We start from the raw sequence: 18,815 nt of genomic DNA on the forward strand, positions 1-18,815 counted from the left end.
TTTAAGTAGAACTCTAGTGAAAATAACATAATTAATAACATTGCTTACTCTTGTTTGCAATATTAATGTATAAATTATTTATGCAGAGTTTGCCCATTGTAAAATCTTGCCTTACCCTGATTTACATCAATGTGGAATGTTTGGTTACTGAGAGTTCTGAAGGCAATACAGAATATACTTGTTGTCCCAGAATGCTCCGGGTAGTCGGGAGGAAAAGGGTGGAGAATTCCCTAGCTAATCAGTCTAGGCAGGACAGGGTTATATTTAATACACAGCAATATATAGGAAGTGTTTCTGATGCTGAAACCAGGAACATTAACATGAAAGTAGGTATCTTACTGCATTCTACTATATTATATTATATGCCACTACAGTGCCTCTTTAAAGTACACCTGTCACTTCTCCCAGCAATAACGATAATAATAGTGATAATAAAGAAGCAAAATTAGATTATTAGTGCAATATAAAGTTGTTAGCTATACACCCTTGATTAAAACCAATGAGCTTTTGCCTAGATGCAGCAATGCCTGATATGTTGGTACAGAGTTGGACAAAGCACTCTCAAATCCATCATTTAACTGAACAAATGTTCTCTCCTGCCAAATACTATCAAACCATGTAACGCCTGATAAGATAAGGCAGATAAAAGCGATTTATTATATATCTGTGGAAACTTTGTTCCTGCTTCTTAACAAATATCGTAGACAGTAACTAAGCTTTTGACATGGGACTTGCAGCTACATTATATTAGTCGTAATGTTTTAGCCAAATAACAAGTTCATTTTAACCATTCCAAGAAGTTTTGAATCAGGATGACCCCATTTATTAGTTAGCTTAAAAATACAGGTGTCTTCGACTGTTGTGCCTTCAAATCATCAGACTTGAATCCTGTATCCTAACAAGTGCTTTAACCATTCCATACGCTTAATATAACATATGGTAGCTTAGCAATCAGAGCACCAAAATGTTAAAGCAGCAGGAGCAGCCATACTATCCTAGGAAAAAAACACATATATAAGTAGATATATACTTGTTCTACTTACATAACATGTGTATTGTAATGTCCATGTTTTGATTTCAGTGAATTTTATATAGTTAATAAAGAGAAAACTTTTTCAGGTGTATACATTTTTACTACCTTTAACTGAAGCCAATTCTGGTTCAATTTCCTCCCTTACTCTTTTTTTTTTCTCCTTGAAACTGCACTGTCATAGCTAGCTTGCTTTGTAAACACATGAGAGCACAGAATAGATCGTATTTCATCAGCTTCACACTGAACTGCCCTCCGCCAATCAATGAGGAGCAGAAATGTGGGTGGGGAGATGACAAGCTTCCTACTCATCAGCAATGTTCCAAATAGAGCCAGGCTGACAGAGAATATTTATTACAACGGAATCATTTATGATTTTGTTGGAATGCTTGCAATGCAGTGCCAAGTTCCAGACTGCATAGTAAACACAGTGCAGTGGGTACATGGAAGTTGATTTTATGGCTGACGATTCCGTTGTAATTTTTTTTATGTGAATTTAGCATGTACACTTACAGATCTGGTTTAAAACTGTGTTCATGGGACCTGAAGCAGCTGAGCTTAGGAAGTTGATAGCAGGCTATTTGGGGAGTGGCTGTTTCTGCTAATTGGAAACCACAACACTGCTGTTTTGACAACAAGGAACCATGGCACAGTCTGCACCCAATAGTCTACACCTGTTGATGTCTGAGGTTTTCATAATGGCTGGTAAGGAGGCTCTTGAACAGATGATTTGTAAAGAGGATTTCTTTTAGCACTAATTCATGAACTATACATGTATATACAGGCAATGCTAATGGGTGTCTGTTTAGGACTAAGAATACCTTTTGTGAATGGTGCTAGTTTTAAATGTAACTCTCAAAGTAAGTCTAATGCAAACTTTTCCCCCCATTGGCCATCTGTTGAAGTTAGCCTTAAATACTGATGTCTGTTTAGAGATGTCCATTGGCCAATGCAGATCATTTTGACTTGCATGCAGATTTCATGTAAATTCTTTGCCGCTTGAAACTGAACTAATCAATATTAACAGGAAGTTATTTTGATTAGTGCAGTTTCAAGCTGCATATAATAGGCATTAATCATGACATTTGAATGAAGGTGCAAGGTCTTATTTACCGTCTCTACCAAATAAACCTTCAAAACATTTAGGGCCCTTTCCCATGAGGAGTTGATAGGCAGCAAAAAGACTGATGAACTCTCATAACTGTTTGCTGCTGCCCGGCAACTGCTCGCTGTTGCCTGGCAACTCCTTGCTGCTGCCTGGCAACTGCTCGCTGCTGCCTGGTAAATGCTCACTGAGGGCACAGTTCAGTCACCAGTGGAAAAGGGCCCCTAGCCTGGTGCCACAGAGTACCTGCATCTGGCTTACTGCAGTAAAAACAAACACAGATCATGCACGGTCACTAAAGCAACTTAGTTATATTTAAAAATATGCATACTTAAGTTCACAATAAATTATATTTCTATAGCTGTTATTTATCAACTTCATGTTTATCTTCATGGAAGTTTATGATAACATTATTTTTTTAGAAGTTAATATTTAATGTGACTTTTATCTGAGAATATGCCATATGTGAGAGAGGCTGATTAATTAGGGCTTAATAACCTGCTTTTACAGATAGATAACAAAGCCTGCGTTCATGCGATTAAAAAAAATTGGAAATTCCGCTTCACATGAGCAGTGTTTCAACTGGGCAATGGCTTAATTGGATCCTTTATTGAATAAAACACGTCAGCCCACAGCAGCTGACTGGCAGCAAAAACATCAGTGGGAAGGAGGGGCCACATACCTATTTACAGCAATATATAGATATAAGAAATATTTTTGAGGCCGAAACCAGGAGATTTGGCTGAAATGTGGTCTTCTGGATGGCTCTGACTTGCTAGCAGCAGGCTTACAGGGTGAACTTGTATTGAAACATAATTATATATTCCTGTTGATCCCAGTGAAAATGTATTGTTTCAGTTATGCAACTTATCAATGACATGCTTGTTTCTAGAAAACAACCCTGGCCTAACCAAAGATCTCAGTAGCATAAATAACAACAGTTTATAACTGCCAATACCCCTAGTGCAAAAGTCATTGTTGAATTTAGTAGAGACCTTGATTGGACACTGTTGTTCCCCAAACCAGTTTTATGGGATCTCCCAGGTCATGGAGTATAAGTGGCTATGGATTTTAACCAAATAACCCTAACGGGGATAATGGACTGCCGTCCCTTGTGGGCAGCGGACAACTTTCCTGCCTAGTAGCCACAAGGTCACAACCTCCAGTATTGACCAACAGGAGACAAGAGGAACAGGTTCTTCACAGTGCTAGGACTTGCACAAATGCAGACAAATGTCTTGTGGAAGCATGGTTGAGGACTAGCCAAGGTCAGGTCAAAGTGGGCAGAAGACAATTGTGATCATAAATCAAGTCAAGGTTGGGGCAGGCAGCTTACAATCTTAATATACATTATTCAGTCCAAGTTCAGGGCAAGCAGAGATCACAGAGATAAACAAAAACAAAACAAAAATAATAACAATAAAAACAAGCCAAATCACAATGAAAGGCCAGCAAAAGTTAATGGTTCTAGTACAAGACGTGTAAGGACTAGCCACAGCTGCAAATGATGATACAGCAGTGTCCTGCAGTAGCAACTTCCTTTAAAGTGGACCCAAATTAAAAATACAAGATTTCAGAAATAAAATTTATTTTCTAAATTATAATAATAAATAGCAGCCTTTTTTTCAGCTGCATGATGACAAATATAAAATATTTTATCTTTCATTTATTAGAATGTTCTAAAATCTTCCCATGCTAGCACAGCTCTGGTATAGTTCCTTCAGCTAGAAGCTCTCTCACTTTTATCCAGAAGTAGAACACCATCTGTATGAAACCTCAGTGTTTTACTAATAATCAACTGAGTCTGTCAGAGGTGAGTGAAGGATTTAGCATTGGCCTTGAGGACCCTGAACAAGTCTGTATTAAACGTGGAACAAACATATAACCTGTCAGCTAGTCTCCCAGGTGTTCATTCACTTGCCCTTATAGCTGATATAGTTGGACAGGACCTACAAAACTAATCACCTTATATTTAGCATTTGTCCTTGTTCATAGCAGCATTAATCAAAGTTTTGCTCACAGGCACAGCAGGACGTGTGCTAATAGTGATAGTAACTGCATAGATGAAAGTAACTGTAACAGAAGAACTTGTAGGGAAATTAAGAATGGATGTTATCTAAAAAATATTGTTAGTTTTATATTCATGCACGGATTTACATCACAGGAGCCAATAGGCACAGATGTCCTGGCACCCTAAACCTCACCCTCCATGAACCTACAAACACCTGCCAAGCTGCTTCCAAAGTGTGCTGTCTGGCTGTCACAGCTGTCACTTCTTGCTCACTTCCCTTGCCCGTTATAGGTAGTTACAGGTGCCCCTTAGTATTAGGCAGCCTGAAGTACCCTCAGAGGTGCCCCCAAGTATTAGATAGCTAGAGGTGCCCCCAACTGAAAGTAGATTTGGTCAGTGGAATGCTGAGACCTGAGTGAGTAACCCCTAATTTACACTCCGCTTGGGACCCTGCATAGGGAAGGCAGGAGGGAGGCACTTGGAGAGGGGTGTGAGCCGCCCTTCCATCAGTGCCTACAGTGCCTTATAGTAAATCCGACCCTGTTTATATTCCATATCTGGAGTAGCACTGCAAGAGTTAACAATGAGTATGTTCAAAGTAGAGTTGGCAGAGTTAGTAAAGGAGGGGTGCTCATACTTGTATAAGCAGTATGAGTAATCTTCCATACTGACATTAAAGATACATTAAAGATACGTGTAAAACAAGATGACACCTTATGACTTGATCTTTATTTTCCTTATGAGTGAAAGGAGTTCTGGTTCACCATGAGCTTGCTGGGCAATCTGTAACATATTTAAATGTGTTTCCTATCTAAATTCATTCTATGTAGCAGAAGAAATTACACCGTGTTTTTTCCAGGGATGGTCGTAGTCAGCCAACTTCGCTACGCTGGAACTACGCGTAGTTTTACGCAATTACGCTTTGCCTAACTATGACTTTGAAATTAAATGTTCACTTCGTATGCATTTCGTAGACTACGCGTTAAAATACGCAATTACAAGTAGTGCGAAGCGTAGTGTATGCGGATGCTTATGCCCCCATGCAGAATATTTTCCACATTAATTCCTCTTCAAATGCTTATTCCAGGAACTCTTCTCTGCGTACATTCCCTTTTCCAATGCGTAAATTTGTGAGCATACAATTGTACGCGGAAAAATACATGCGAGTAACGCATTCGTAGTTCACTACGCAATACACATGTTAACTACGCGAAGTAGGCATAAGCTACGCGTAGCGGTACTTCGCTACGCATACATTCGTAAGCGTAGTTTTGAAACTTTGCCTACAAACTACGATGCGTACATTTGCACTGGCGTAGTTTCTGCTCATCCCTGTTTTTTTCTACAAGGTCAATAATTTGACCTGTTTAGTTCAGCAGATGCGGATGAAATTATGTGTTCCAGAAATAGTAGTTGTATCAAGCTTACATTTATCCAAAACCAAGGAAATCAATGTTCCATAAACAATAAAGGATATAGTTTTATGCTACAACTAAGCTTCTCTGTAACAAGTTTCCTAAGCAGAAAAATGGCACAGTTGTTGAGTAATGAATGCCATTATACAAAAAAATAAAGGGGCGATCTCACTCAAAAACTGTGCAATGCTCTCATTCATAGCTCATCTTGTTAACCACTTGATGACCCACCCTTTACCCCCCCTTAACTGGTTCCCCGCCGCCGTACAGTATATCTACGCTCCTTTGGACTTCACTTCCCCGCCCGGAGCGTAGATATACGCACCCCCCGCCGCTACCGCCGCTACCGCCGATGTCCGCTCTCCCGCTCGCACTCCCGCGATCGTGCACGCCGCTGCCCGCTCGCCCGGAGATCAATGAACGGGAAAATACATTCCCGTTCGTTGATCTCTGCCCCCGCAATGATCTGCTGCTTTCGCTAAGCAGCTCGATCATTGTAAAAAAAAAAAAAAAATACCAGCCTCTTTGTACTTCCTCCAAGCTTCCGGAAGGAAGCTTGGAGGTCGCATTAAACTGTTGCCATCTTGTGGCCAAATAGTAAACTACACCCTAAACTATTTTTCACACACACATACATTACTTATACAAAAAAAATTAACTCATTACCTCCCACACTCCCCATTTTTTTTTTTTTTGTAATTAAAAAAAAAATAAAAAATGTACAATTAAAAAAAATACATAAATAGTTACCTTAGGGACTGAACTTTTTAAATATTTATATCAGGAGGGTACAACACTGTTACTTTATAAACTATGGGCTTGTAATTAGGGATGGACGCAAAACTGAAAAAAATGCACCTTTATTTCCAAATAAAATATTGGCGCCAAACATTGTGATAGGGACATAATTTAAATGGTTTTATAACCGGGACAAAAGGGCAAATACATTTCATGGGTTTTAATTACAGTAGCATGCATTATTTAAAAACTATAATGGCCGAAAACTGAAAAATGTTTTTTTTCCCATATGTTTTCCTATTTTCCCATTAAAACAGATTTAGAATAAAATTATTCTTGGCATAATGTCCCACCTAAAGAAAGCCTAATTGGTGGCGAAAAAAACAAGATATAGTTAATTTCATTGCGATAAGTAATGATAAAGTTATAGGCGAATGAATGTAAGGAGCGCTGAAAGGAGAAAATTGCTCGGATGCTGAAGGGGTAAAACCCCTCAGTTGGGAAGTGGTTAAGGACCAGCGCTGTTTTTACTGATCTGTGCTGGGTGGGCTCTGCAGCCCCCAGCACAGATCAGGTAGCAGGCAGAGAGATCAGATTGCCCCCCTTTTTTTCCCCCTATGGGGATGATGTGCTGGGGGGGGTCTGATCTCTTCTGCCTGCTGGGTGTTGCGGGGGGGGGGGGGGGGCACCTCAAAGCCCCCCTCCGCGGCGAAATTCCCCCCTCCCTCTCCTACCTGCTGCCCCCCCCGGCGATCGAGGCTGCACAGGACGCTATCCGTCCTGTGCAGCCAGTGACAGGACGTCCCCTGTCACATGGAGGCGATCCCCGGCCGCTGATTGGCCGGGGATCGCCGATCTGCCTTACGGCGCTGCTGCGCAGCAGCGCCGTACAAATGTAAACAAAGCGGATTATTTCCGCTTGTGTTTACATTTAGCCTGCGAGCCGCCATCGGCGGCCCGCAGGCTATTCACGGAGCCCCCCGCCGTGAATTGACAGGAAGCAGCCGCTCGCGCGAGCGGCTGCTTCCTGATTAATTAGCCTGCAGCTGGCGACGCAGTACTGCGTCGCTGGTCCTGCAGCTGCCACTTTGCCGACGCACGGTATAAGCGTGCGGTCGGCAAGTGGTTAAATGCAGATTCCTAACTGCATTCCTAGTTACAAACATGAAATGGTTTTTGGGTATGTAAAGCACAATCTTCTTCTCTACTAACTGAGTGCAGAAGTCAGGCATGTTTGCTTGGGTGGGCTCAGCTGAGCTATGCATAAACATTTTTTCAATACAAATGTTTGTGTGTGGGTGCCAGTGATGAGCGAAAATGCTGATATTCTTTTCGCATTAATTTTTGCAAAAATAATGTTAAATTTAACTTCCGAGAGCGAAAGTGCCATCAAAAATCATTTCGTAATAAGTTTGTGATTTTTTTTGCATTTTGCATGTATTTTCTTGCTAAAATAAATGATTTTTCGCAGTTTTTGCAAATTTTCACGATAAATAACCAACTTTTCACGTTTTCATGGTAAAGAATAATGATTTTCATGAATTTGTGCCATATTGTGAAAATACAATGTATTTTCACCAAAAAATTATCTAAATCTAAAATGCCATTTTTTATGCTAAAAATTTGCAAGCAACACTGGTGGGAGTACCCCCACTGTGGCATTTTTATATGCATATAGCAGTTGGCTGGGAAAGCTTCCCCCCAACAGGCAGAGGAGGTTTGGCGCATCTACAGAAAATCTACCACCATCTGATTTTGCTGTAAACCATTGTATCAGCCACAAAAGTCAGAAGCTTGAAAGTAGTTTAAGAGCATTTTCTGTAACAACAATCAGCTACAGACAAACACACAGTATCAATCATTCAAAATCAAGGGTCAGCAGTGCTTTGTAGAAATAAACCAATGATAGTGAGAAAGTAATGATGCCCACAAAAATATATCAAACATTTTTGTTTTCCTTCAAATGAGGTCATAAGGTGTTTTCATATCAATAAATCATCATCTGCATAGAGTGACTGTTGTATAGTATCACTGATTTAGCTGTTGGGGGAACCATCTCTTGACAGGAATTCTTTTTTTTAAGGCTGCGTTCACAGTGCTGCACTGCAGGGTGGCGTAGCGGCCGCTTTGTAATGTGGCTTTCCGCACTGCAAAACATCGCCTATGCTGCATTCACAATGTGGTATAACGACATGCGGCATCACGTTACTTTAAACTGGGCATGTTGACAGTGACAGTGAAGCATACTTTTCGTTGACTGTGTCCTTCACTGTATGTGACACTAACATAATGTGCGGCACAACTTTCTCATTCCGTTGGGTTCCTGCTGCTAGAGGGAATGCAAAACAATGCCCAATGTGAATGTAGCCTAAATGATAAAGGTTTATCAAATCAGCCACACAGCACCCACAACTGATCAGTATGTAATAGATTTATGGCACATGTGCAACTTTCTTAATGAATCTCCCTCCTTTTCCCTTACTATTCCAAACTATTGCCATGGCCATTTGACAAGTGAGGGCATAAAAAAAAAAAACTACAAAAAAAATAAACAGGCAAACAAAACAACAACTGCCCTTTATTTCTAATGATTGATGTAGCGTGGGTATCACATAGGAAGGGGGGAAACAGCTTTAGCAGTCCTGTGTTCTGGAGGAAATGGTCCCGCTACACTTATGCAGAGACGGACCCACAAAATGTACAGGTACATAAATGGCCTTCCTCTAAATTAGTGGTATATCATATCTTTTCCTAGGACTTCTAGGTGCATCAATAAATATCTAAAGGCTATTGAGTAAAGTTGATACATCAGATAGACAGATCGACCAAGAGACAGATCTCTCTGTGATCGAATCTGACTAGGGAAAGATCTGTTGCCTGCCCATACATGGCATGCCGATTCCCGATCAATTTCATGTTTAAATTGTTTAGGGATCAGCCTTGTGATGCCGCTCGCCTGCCTCTCTTGTCACACAGGTGCCGACGTTACTCTGCCAACCACACGAGCTCGGAGCCAGTGGCGGACGCAGACAGGTAAAGTATACAGCATCGGACATCGGGGGTAGAGCACCTTTAAAATTAATGAATCATCACGCTCATTGCTCGTCCCGATATCGCTCGCCGTTACTGCCACGCACCTGATCGACCACAATGGCCTGACATCTTTCAGCATGTCCAATCGGCCCAAGATTGATCGCATTGCCGATCGGGTATGCACTTGGCAGAACCGATTTTCATCTGATTCAAGAAAAACTATTGAATGAGATGGTCAGTCAGTGGCCAAGTCGCTAGTATGGCTATCTTAAAGGAGATTTACATTCTCAATAGCACAGCATGTTGCACTACAGGAGAGTACAATGCTGTAATCTAAGAGATAATGATGGAGCTAAAGGTACTGTAATTTCTGGGAACAAACAGCCTCATACCAAGATCAGAATAAGGATTTGCATGCAAGATGAGGATTTGTTGCATGACAACAGTTGGCCATCAGATATCTGGTCTTCCTTAAATCCACCAGGACCTGCTCTCATTATATTTGCTACTTTACTGCTATTCTTTAGAACGGCACATATGGGTAACCATTTCAGAAGGGTAACTTGCTTCAGCAAGCTGGAATGAGCTTTGCGTATGATGTTGAGGTGATTGGCCAAAAACATGTACTGCCCCCCAGGGTCATACAAATGCTGGATAGATTAATGCACTGTTGGGCCATGTATGGAAAACCTCCTTGTGTTACTCAACGTAATCCGTAGTTTGCAGTTTAATATCAGAACAAGATGGATTCAAGTAAGTTTCAGGTGTGGCCTTAAACAAATCTGTAACATAAAACAATTTACTTCAAGGTGGTGTCCTTTAAAACTGAAGTTTGATGTATGAATACTTTAGTAGGCTAAATTGCCCATTTGCTTGTATTTCTCAGGGGCTTCTGGAATCATTTCTGGTAAGCAGCCCACAGACATTGGACATGGCCAATAATCTGAACTTGATCAACTAACCACCCTCAATGGATGAATGAATCTGAATGAGCATCCTTATAGTTTTCATCAAATTCAATTGTAAATTGTTCAAAACTGGTTAATATTCACTATTTCTACATGATGTGGAATAAAATCAGTTCCCATGAATGTGATCTAAATCTTCTACTTAACCTCCTGTTTGTTGAGAATCCGAACATTTTATCAAAACACACCAGTAATCCGTTTTAAGGGAAATTATAATCATTTACACACCCCAAGCAAAACAATCAAACTGAGAGAATAAAACCACCTTAATGTTTTAAACATTCAGCATACCAAGCATTAATGCGGTGTCTCTGATCTGATAATAAAAATGAAGATATTATTGGATAAGCAGAAAATAAACTTACCAGTGTATTTACTGTTATCAGTCAGAGTCTCAGGAGTGATGGTTAGAGTAAACGCTGAAGTGTTGTTACTGGTCGCATTATTGCTGAGCATACTACATTGAGTGTCGATAACAGTATTGCCATATGCTGCAGATACCACCAGACCCAGGACCAGGAAAAGAGCAGTAAATCCTGTCGGTGCCATTGGAGATGCTGAGTTCTGACTAACTCCTGTGCAGTGAACAGGTACAATAGCGATGAGAAAACAAAGGCTTGGGAACAGTCTACTTTATAGCCAGCTGTTTGGAGGGCAGGACTAATTACCACAGTTCTTACCTCATCCAGCTTACACATTAACTATTCAGAAAAAAAAAATCACCCGAAAGGAAGTTATTATCCACACTGTGTCATGCAACCAATTATCTTTTATTAGACGTCACTGAATAATCTCCTGGCACTGCATAGATACTGTAGTACATAGCTTACAAGAAAAATACAATGGAAGAGGTTAAATGAGGTTCTATCAAACACATAAAATTAAGAAAGGAGTGGTGGTTTGGTCTGTTTGGTAGAGGTAAGGGGTTAGAATGCTTCGTCAAGGAAAAAACTCACACTTTCTACAAATTGACAGGGAAAATAGCATCATCGTCAAATGATGTGAGATCCCTCATGTCACCTACATGGAGAGACAGAACTAGTAGAAGCCCTTTTAAAATCCACTATACATTACCTTTTTATGTATGTTGCTGTCACAGTAGGCAGTAAAAATATGACAGATCTGACAGGGTTTGGACCAGTCCATCTCCTTATGTGGGATTCTTTGGGTTTTTTTTATTTTCAAAAGCACTTAGTGAATGGTGGAGTCAATCCTACTACCATAATAGTAGACTAATGAGTAGGGAGGTCAGTCAGCATCTTTGTATAGATTCTTTCTAGGGAGTGATTTTGTAAAGAATAAAGGGAATACTGATATACTGAAATACCAAGAATCCCCCATGAGCAGATGGACCAGTACAACGCCTGTCAGATCTGTCCCCTCCTATCACCCTCCCACCCCCTCCTCAGGGGGGTAGTAAATACAAGGGCAGAGAAGAGCAGGGATTGAGACGGTGATAGGAGAGAACATCACAGGAAGCCTGCCTCTTCCTTTCTGAAAATGTGACTTTAGCCAAAAGTCAGATTTTTCAGGGAATGATTATGGGAACCAGCAGGGCCGTCCCACCCATGACGCCGCTTCCTCAGGCAGCATCACGCATCAGGCAGCATCCCGCCCACCCCCTTTGCTCCCGACTTTGGGGATCCTCCCCGGACCGCCACTTACCTTCTTGAAGCAAGTGGAGGCCACCTCCTGCAGCAGGACAGGCTCACCAGGTACCCCTTGCCTGTCCTGTAGACCTCAGATCTTCATGACCCGCAGTGGCTCCCATAGCCACGCATATACTGGAAGTAATTACTTCCGTTATACGAGCTACTATGGGAGCTGCAGCAGGTCACGAAAATATGAGGTCTACAAGCAGATTGCGTCCTCGCAGGCAGCAAAAAGTCCCAACCAGCCCTGGGAACCAGGGGCAATGAAGAGAAGAGCAGGCAACACACAGGGGTATGTGGATCCACCATGAATCTACCTCTCTGCTTACCTTAGGTAGCTTTGCCTCGGGTCAGGTGTGTTTTAGAGGATCACTATAACAAAAATTGTAAACATGAAAATGAATGTACACACATACATATCGGAGGAACATTACTCCAAGGGTAAAATGTAAAATAAATAACATTTTTCCTATGACAATGTCACTTACATTTAATGGCAAAACTTTGATTACTGATCCATCCCCTCATGGGAATTCTTGGTATTTCCTTTATTCTGTACAAAAGCCCTCCCTGGAAAGGATCTATACAAAGATGATGACTGGCTACTCATTGGCTCATTTTTCTAGCCGTTGAACTAAGCAACTACCATTCACTAAGTGCTTTTAAAAATAATGAACACCAAGAGAATTCCACATGAGGAGATGGACTAGTCTAAAATATGTCAGATCTGTCATAATTTTACTGTCAACTGTAAGTGACAGCACCATAGGCATAAAGTAATTTGTAGCAAATTTTACTCTTACATTTTTCATGTTATTGGTACATTAAAGAGGTAAAAACAAACTCCCCACTAGTGTGACACCAATGACAAATTACCTCCCAAGCCCACTGTCACCGGCTGTTCCTGACCAACAGCATCTCCACTACCCTTACCCCTTACCCTCCCCCCTCCCTATAGTATAGGTAGCCCAGTGCCTTCCCCCATTAGTATGGGTAGCCAGGTGGCTGTTCCCCCCTCCCTCCAGTATAAGTAGCCAGGTGGCCATCCTCCATTCCCCCTCCAGTATAGGTAGCCAGGTGGCCGTTTCCCCTCCCCTTACAGAATAAGTAGCCAGATGGCCTCTGTTCCTCCAATACCCTATAGGTAGCTAGATTGCCGTTTGCCCCTTACCTATAGGCAGCTAGGTGGCCATTCCCCTATAGGTAGCTAGGTGGCTGTCCCCCCCTCTCCTATAGGTACCTAGGTGGCTGCCTCCCCTTCCCCTCACCCAGGGACTTACCTCTCCTGGCTCCATCGCTGAAACTACATCCTCTCCCTCAGTTAGTGGCTGTGTGCTTCTCTCTCCAGCCACAATTTCCCATATTTGATGCACCAGCACGTTACCAGCATTACCAGCGAATCACAAGACAGAAATCACCGGCTGGAGAGAGAGGCGCACAGCAGCTAAGTGAGGGAGAGGATGACGTTTCCACGATGGAGCCAAGAGAGGTTAGTGACTCTGCTGCTGCTCTAGACTGCTCCGCTCTCAGGCATCACCCAATCCTTAGACGCCTGCAATGTGCACAGGAAGCGGGGTGGCTGCAAACTGGTAGGGTTTATGTGCTGGCCAGCACCTATTAACTGCCTGAGTGCCGGCCGCCCCTGCTCATCTGCTTCTCACCTGCTTCTCACCTGCTGCCCTAGGCATGGCCCTATGTGGCCTTGACACAAATTGTGTCCTGGTCAAAAGGATCTGTTGAGTCTGTCACTAGATTGGTGAAAAGATCAACATATAATTCACCAATGCAACGGGCAGCCCGGTTTCCTAGTGGTTAGCGCTCCCACCTTGCAGCGCTGGATCTTGGATTTAAATCCCAGCTAGGTCAACATCTGCAAGGAGTTTGTATGTTCTCTCCGTGTCTGCGTGGGTTTCCTCTGGCGCTGCAGTTTCCTCCCACACCTCCGAAAAACAAATTGGCTTCCCCCCAAATTGACCCTAGACTTACATACACTACATGATACATACATAAACTTGGGAACTTAAAATTGGGGCTGATTCTGGATCGATTTCAGCATGAATGTATGGGCAGCTGACAAATCTCTCTCTTTTCAGATTCGATAAGAGAGAGATTTGTCTCTTGGTCGGATCTAGTATAAGATTTGGGACCAACTATGGTTCAGCATAGTTTTCAGGCATACTCAATCTCTGTGGGGGGAAATTACAATGTCTGCTTCCATGCCCTTCATGAGTAATAGTTGCTTATTTTGAAAAATATTAATTTACATATTATTAGTCAATGTTTACCTTTTGTAAAATCTTTCCTCTCCCTGATTTACATTTTTTTATTGTCACATTTACATTCTTAATGTATTACTCTACCACAGATGGTGACATTTTTACTTCTGGCAAGGTGAATCACTGTGGAATGTTTTTTTGTTTCCCTCTGTGAAATGAACAGAAACAAAACCTATTCTACACAAATTGTATACACAAATTCTGTAGCTGCATTTTAAGCAAACTTGCACCAAAAATAAATTTATGAAGTAATGAATTGTGTGTGTAGTACAGCTAAGAAATAGAACATTGGTAGGAAAGAAAAGAGTCTCATGTTGTTTTCCAGTATAGGAAGCATTAAGAAACTTCAGTTGTTGTATGATATGTTCTGGGGGTCTTGCGACCCCCCTGCACATCTGGGCAGAGCTACAAACAGCAAATCAGATTTCACCCATTCATGTCAATGGGAAAAATTTAAAAGGCTGCCATTCTCACAGTAATAAAGCCAGAGTCCCCACACTTGGCACAGTTGGTCACTTGGTGACCGAGGGCGGAGCATAAAACAGCCAATCACATTTCAGCCATTCATTTTAAATAGAAAAATGTAAACTGCAGCCATTCTTAGACTGTTAATCACAGGGTTTTCATACTTGCCACACTTACCGTATTTTTCGCCGTATAAGACACACTTTTTCTTCCCAAAAAATAGGGGGAAAAAGTCCCTGCATCTTATACGGCAAAGGCAGGGAATTCCTGACTTAGAAACGCCCGCCGATACGGACCGCGACCCGCCGCCACGTCGGGAATTCCCTGCCTGTGTAGCTGCATCCGACCGTTGCCTCTGCCCGCTCCCCATGCCTGTAATGTGTCGGCGTGTGTAATAAGTTCCCTCCCGCTGTGTGGCTGATCTCTGCGTGCCCCCGCTAGTGTATAATATGCCCGCTCCCCCGCCTGCCTTATCTCCCTCCCCCATGTGGTTGCTGGCCCCCCGGGTGTTAATCTGCAGCGGCTTACCTCTCCGCCATGCCCGCGAGGATCGTAGACCTTCTTCACAGCCGCGCATCTCGCTCTAGTGATCGGCATGTGGTGATTGCGTCATTATCACATGCCGATCACTAGAGCGAGATGCGCGGCTGTGAAGGAGGTCTCCAATCCTCGCAGGCAAGGCGGAGAGGTAAGCCCGCTGCAGATTAACACCCGGGGGGGGGCAGCAACCACATGGGGGAGGGAGATAAGGCAGGCGGGGGAGCGGGCATATTATACACTAGCGGGGGCACGCAGAGATCAGCCACACAGCGGGAGAGAACTTATTACACACGCCGACACATTACAGGCATGGGGAGCGGGCAGAGGCAACGGTCGGGTGCATCCACAATTTACACACATGCGGGGGACACAGGCACATGGGGCAGGCATGAGGGACACAGAGGACACGGCAGGCATGGGTGACACGGGACACATGGGGGACACAGGCACATGAGGGACACATGAGGCATGCATAGGTGACACATGGGGACACAGGCACATGGGGCAGGCATGAGGGACACAGAGGACACATGGGGGACACAAGCACATGGGGTAGGCATGAGGGACACACAGAGGACACATGGGACATGCATGGTTGCCACAGAGGACACATGGGACAGGTATGGGGGACACAGACAACACATAGGGCAAGCATATAGGGCAGGCATGGGTGACACAGGGCACATGGTGCATGTATGAGGGACACACAGATGACACATGGGGTATGCATGGGTGACACATGGGGCAGGTATGGGGGACACAGAGGACACATAGGGCATGCATGGGGGACACATAGGGCAGGCATGGGTGACACATGGGGCATGTATGAGGGACACAGAGGACACATGGGGAGACAATGTTACACAGGAGGACAACATTTGAGGGGTAACATGTACAAGACTCTCCTGGAATATGGACGCACCAGGTTTAGTATATATCTTTTTTTTCTCTGGTTTTTGCCCTCTAAACCTGGGTGCGTCTTATATTCCGGAGCGTCTTATACAGCGCGAAATACGGTAGTCACTGGGTGAATGAGAGAAAGATTCAGGAGTGGGTGGAGCCTACAACAGCCATTCAAAATTCACCTATTGATTTCCAAGGGAAATATTTAAACTGCTGTCATTCTTACACTGTTAATGGCAGAGGGTTCAAACTTGCTACAGTCGGTCATTGGGTGACTGGGGTTCAAATTCACTAAATGGGGCAGAGCTACAAACAGCCAATCAGATTTTTTTGCTGGATAAACTGCTTGCATTTACACATTTTTGATGCCAGGAACCCGAAGGCTCATAAACTAGATCATTGAGTGACTGTATGTCAAGGTTAGAAACAGGGGCAGAGCCAAATAAACTAACTGGGAAAATATAAACTGCAGCCATACTTACACTGTTTAACCACTTGAGGACCGTGGGCTTTACCCCCATTAAGGACCAGGCACTTTTTTTCCATTCAGACCACGGCAGCTTTCACGGTTTATTGCTCGCTCATACAACCTACCACCTAAATGAATGTTGGCTCCTTTTCTTATCACTAATAAAGCTTTCTTTTGGTGCTATTTGATTGCTGCTGCAATTTTTACTTTTTATTATATTCATCAAAAAAGACATGAATTTTGTCAAAAAAATGATTTTTTTAACTTTCTGTGCTGACATTTTTCAAATAAAGTAAAATTTCTGTATACATGCAGCACGAAAAATGTGGACAAACATGTTTTTGATAAAAAAAAACCCATTCAGCCTATATTTATTGGTTTGGGCAAAAGTTATAGCGTTTACAAACTATGGTGCAAAAAGTGAATTTTCCCATTTTCAAGCATCTCTGACTTTTCTGACCCCCTGTCATGTTTCATGAGGGGCTAAAATTCCAGGATAGTGTAAATACCCCCCAAATGACCACATTTTGGAAAGAAGACATCCCAAAGTATTCACTGAGAGGCATAGTGAGTTCATAGAAGATATTATTTTTTGTCACAAGTTAGCGGAAAATGACACTTTGTGACAAAAAAAAAAGTTTCCATTTCTTCTAACTTGCGACAAAAAAAAAATGAAATCTGCAACGGACTCACCATGCCCCTCTCTGAATACCTTGAAGTGTCTACTCTCCAAAATGGGGTCATTTGTGGGGTGTGTTTACTGGAAACAGTAAATTCGGGCGCCTGAGGCTAGTGGACAAATCGGGCGCCGCCATTCACTTCTATAATAAATATCGTTTAATGGGCGCCCGGTAGGAAAAAAGGGCGCCGGAGAAAACTAACGTTTTAAAAGCGGCGCCCGGAGACTTAATGTTTTATTACTGTTTCTCATGATTACACATTATTTAATGATTTATACATGTTTAAATATTATTTTTAAACGAAAACCAGTACAATATTTTTCCCAAACATTATTTTTAAACGAAAAACATTACTTTTTTTTTTTTTTACATTATTTTTAAACGCAAAAAATTACAGGGGGGTCTTAGGTTTAGGCACCAACAGGGGGGTCTTAGGTTTAGGCACCAACAGGGGGGTCTTAGGTTTAGGCACCAACAGGGGGTCTTAGGTTTAGGCACCAACAGGGGGATCTTAGGTTTAGGCACTAACAGGGGGGTCTTAGGTTTAGGCACCAACAGGGGGTCTTAGGTTTAGGCACCAACAGGGGGGTCTTAGGTTTAGGCACCAACAGGGGGGTCTTAGGTTTAGGCACTAACAGGGGGGTCTTAGGTTTAGGCACCAACAGGGGGGTCTTAGGTTTAGGCACTAACAGGGGGGTCTAGGGGTTAGGGGTAGGTACAGGGAGGGTTACTTAGGCACCAACAGGGGGGGTCTTAGGTTTAGGCATCAACAGGGGGGTCTAGGGGTTAGGGGTAGGTACAGGGAGGGTTACTTAGTAATTTTTTTTTTAAACGTTATTATGCGTTTCATTCTTTAAATGAAAGATTAACGTTTTTACAATTGCCGATTTAATACACATTATTTAATGATTTATAACGTTTAAAAACATTACTTTTAAACGAAATACATTTTTAAACGTAATCCATGTTTATCGTTAAAAACCCGGCGCCCTTTTTTCCCATTGCCCCTTTTTAACGTACGCGTGTTTACTGTCCTGGCATTTTGGGGGGTGCTAAATTGTAAGCACCCCTGTAAAGCCTAAAGGTGCTCATTTAACTTTGGACCCCTTAGTGCAGTTAGGCTGCAAAAAAGTGCCACACATGTGGTATCGCCGTACTCAGGAGAAGTAGTACAATGTGTTTTGGGGTGTATTTTTACACATACTCATGCTGGGTGGGAGAAATATCTCTGTAAATGACAATTTTTACATTTTTTTTACACACAATTGTCCATTTACAGAGATCTTTCTCCCACTCAGCATGGGTATGTGTAAAAATACACCCCAAAACACATTATACTACTTCTCCTGAGTACGGCGATACCACATGTGTGGCACTTTTTTGCACCCTAAGTGCGCTAAGGGGCCCAAAGTCCAATGAGTACCTTTAGGATTTCACAAGTAATTTTGCGACATTTGGTTTCAAGACTACTCCTCACGGTTTAGGGCCCCTAAAATGCCAGGGCAGTATAGGAACCCCACAAATGACCCC

The 18,815-nt window shown here is 42.6% G+C and overlaps 1 protein-coding gene across 1 annotated transcript in view; it reads right to left on the minus strand.

The window, feature by feature from the left end:
• The window catches only part of LOC137521463 (uncharacterized), a 33,670-nt gene extending 22,748 nt beyond the window's left edge, over window positions 1-10,922 (minus strand). Inside the window, exon 1 of the mRNA XM_068240755.1 lies at window positions 10,666-10,922. Within this exon, the coding sequence (XP_068096856.1) occupies window positions 10,666-10,849 (184 nt within the window). The 5' untranslated portion in view covers window positions 10,850-10,922. The remainder of the gene's footprint in view (window positions 1-10,665) is intronic.
• Between the last annotated feature and the right edge of the window lie 7,893 nt (window positions 10,923-18,815).

The sequence above is a fragment of the Hyperolius riggenbachi genome, chromosome 6 (genome assembly GCF_040937935.1).
Source record: "Hyperolius riggenbachi isolate aHypRig1 chromosome 6, aHypRig1.pri, whole genome shotgun sequence".
Taxonomy (NCBI): Eukaryota; Metazoa; Chordata; class Amphibia; order Anura; family Hyperoliidae; genus Hyperolius; species Hyperolius riggenbachi.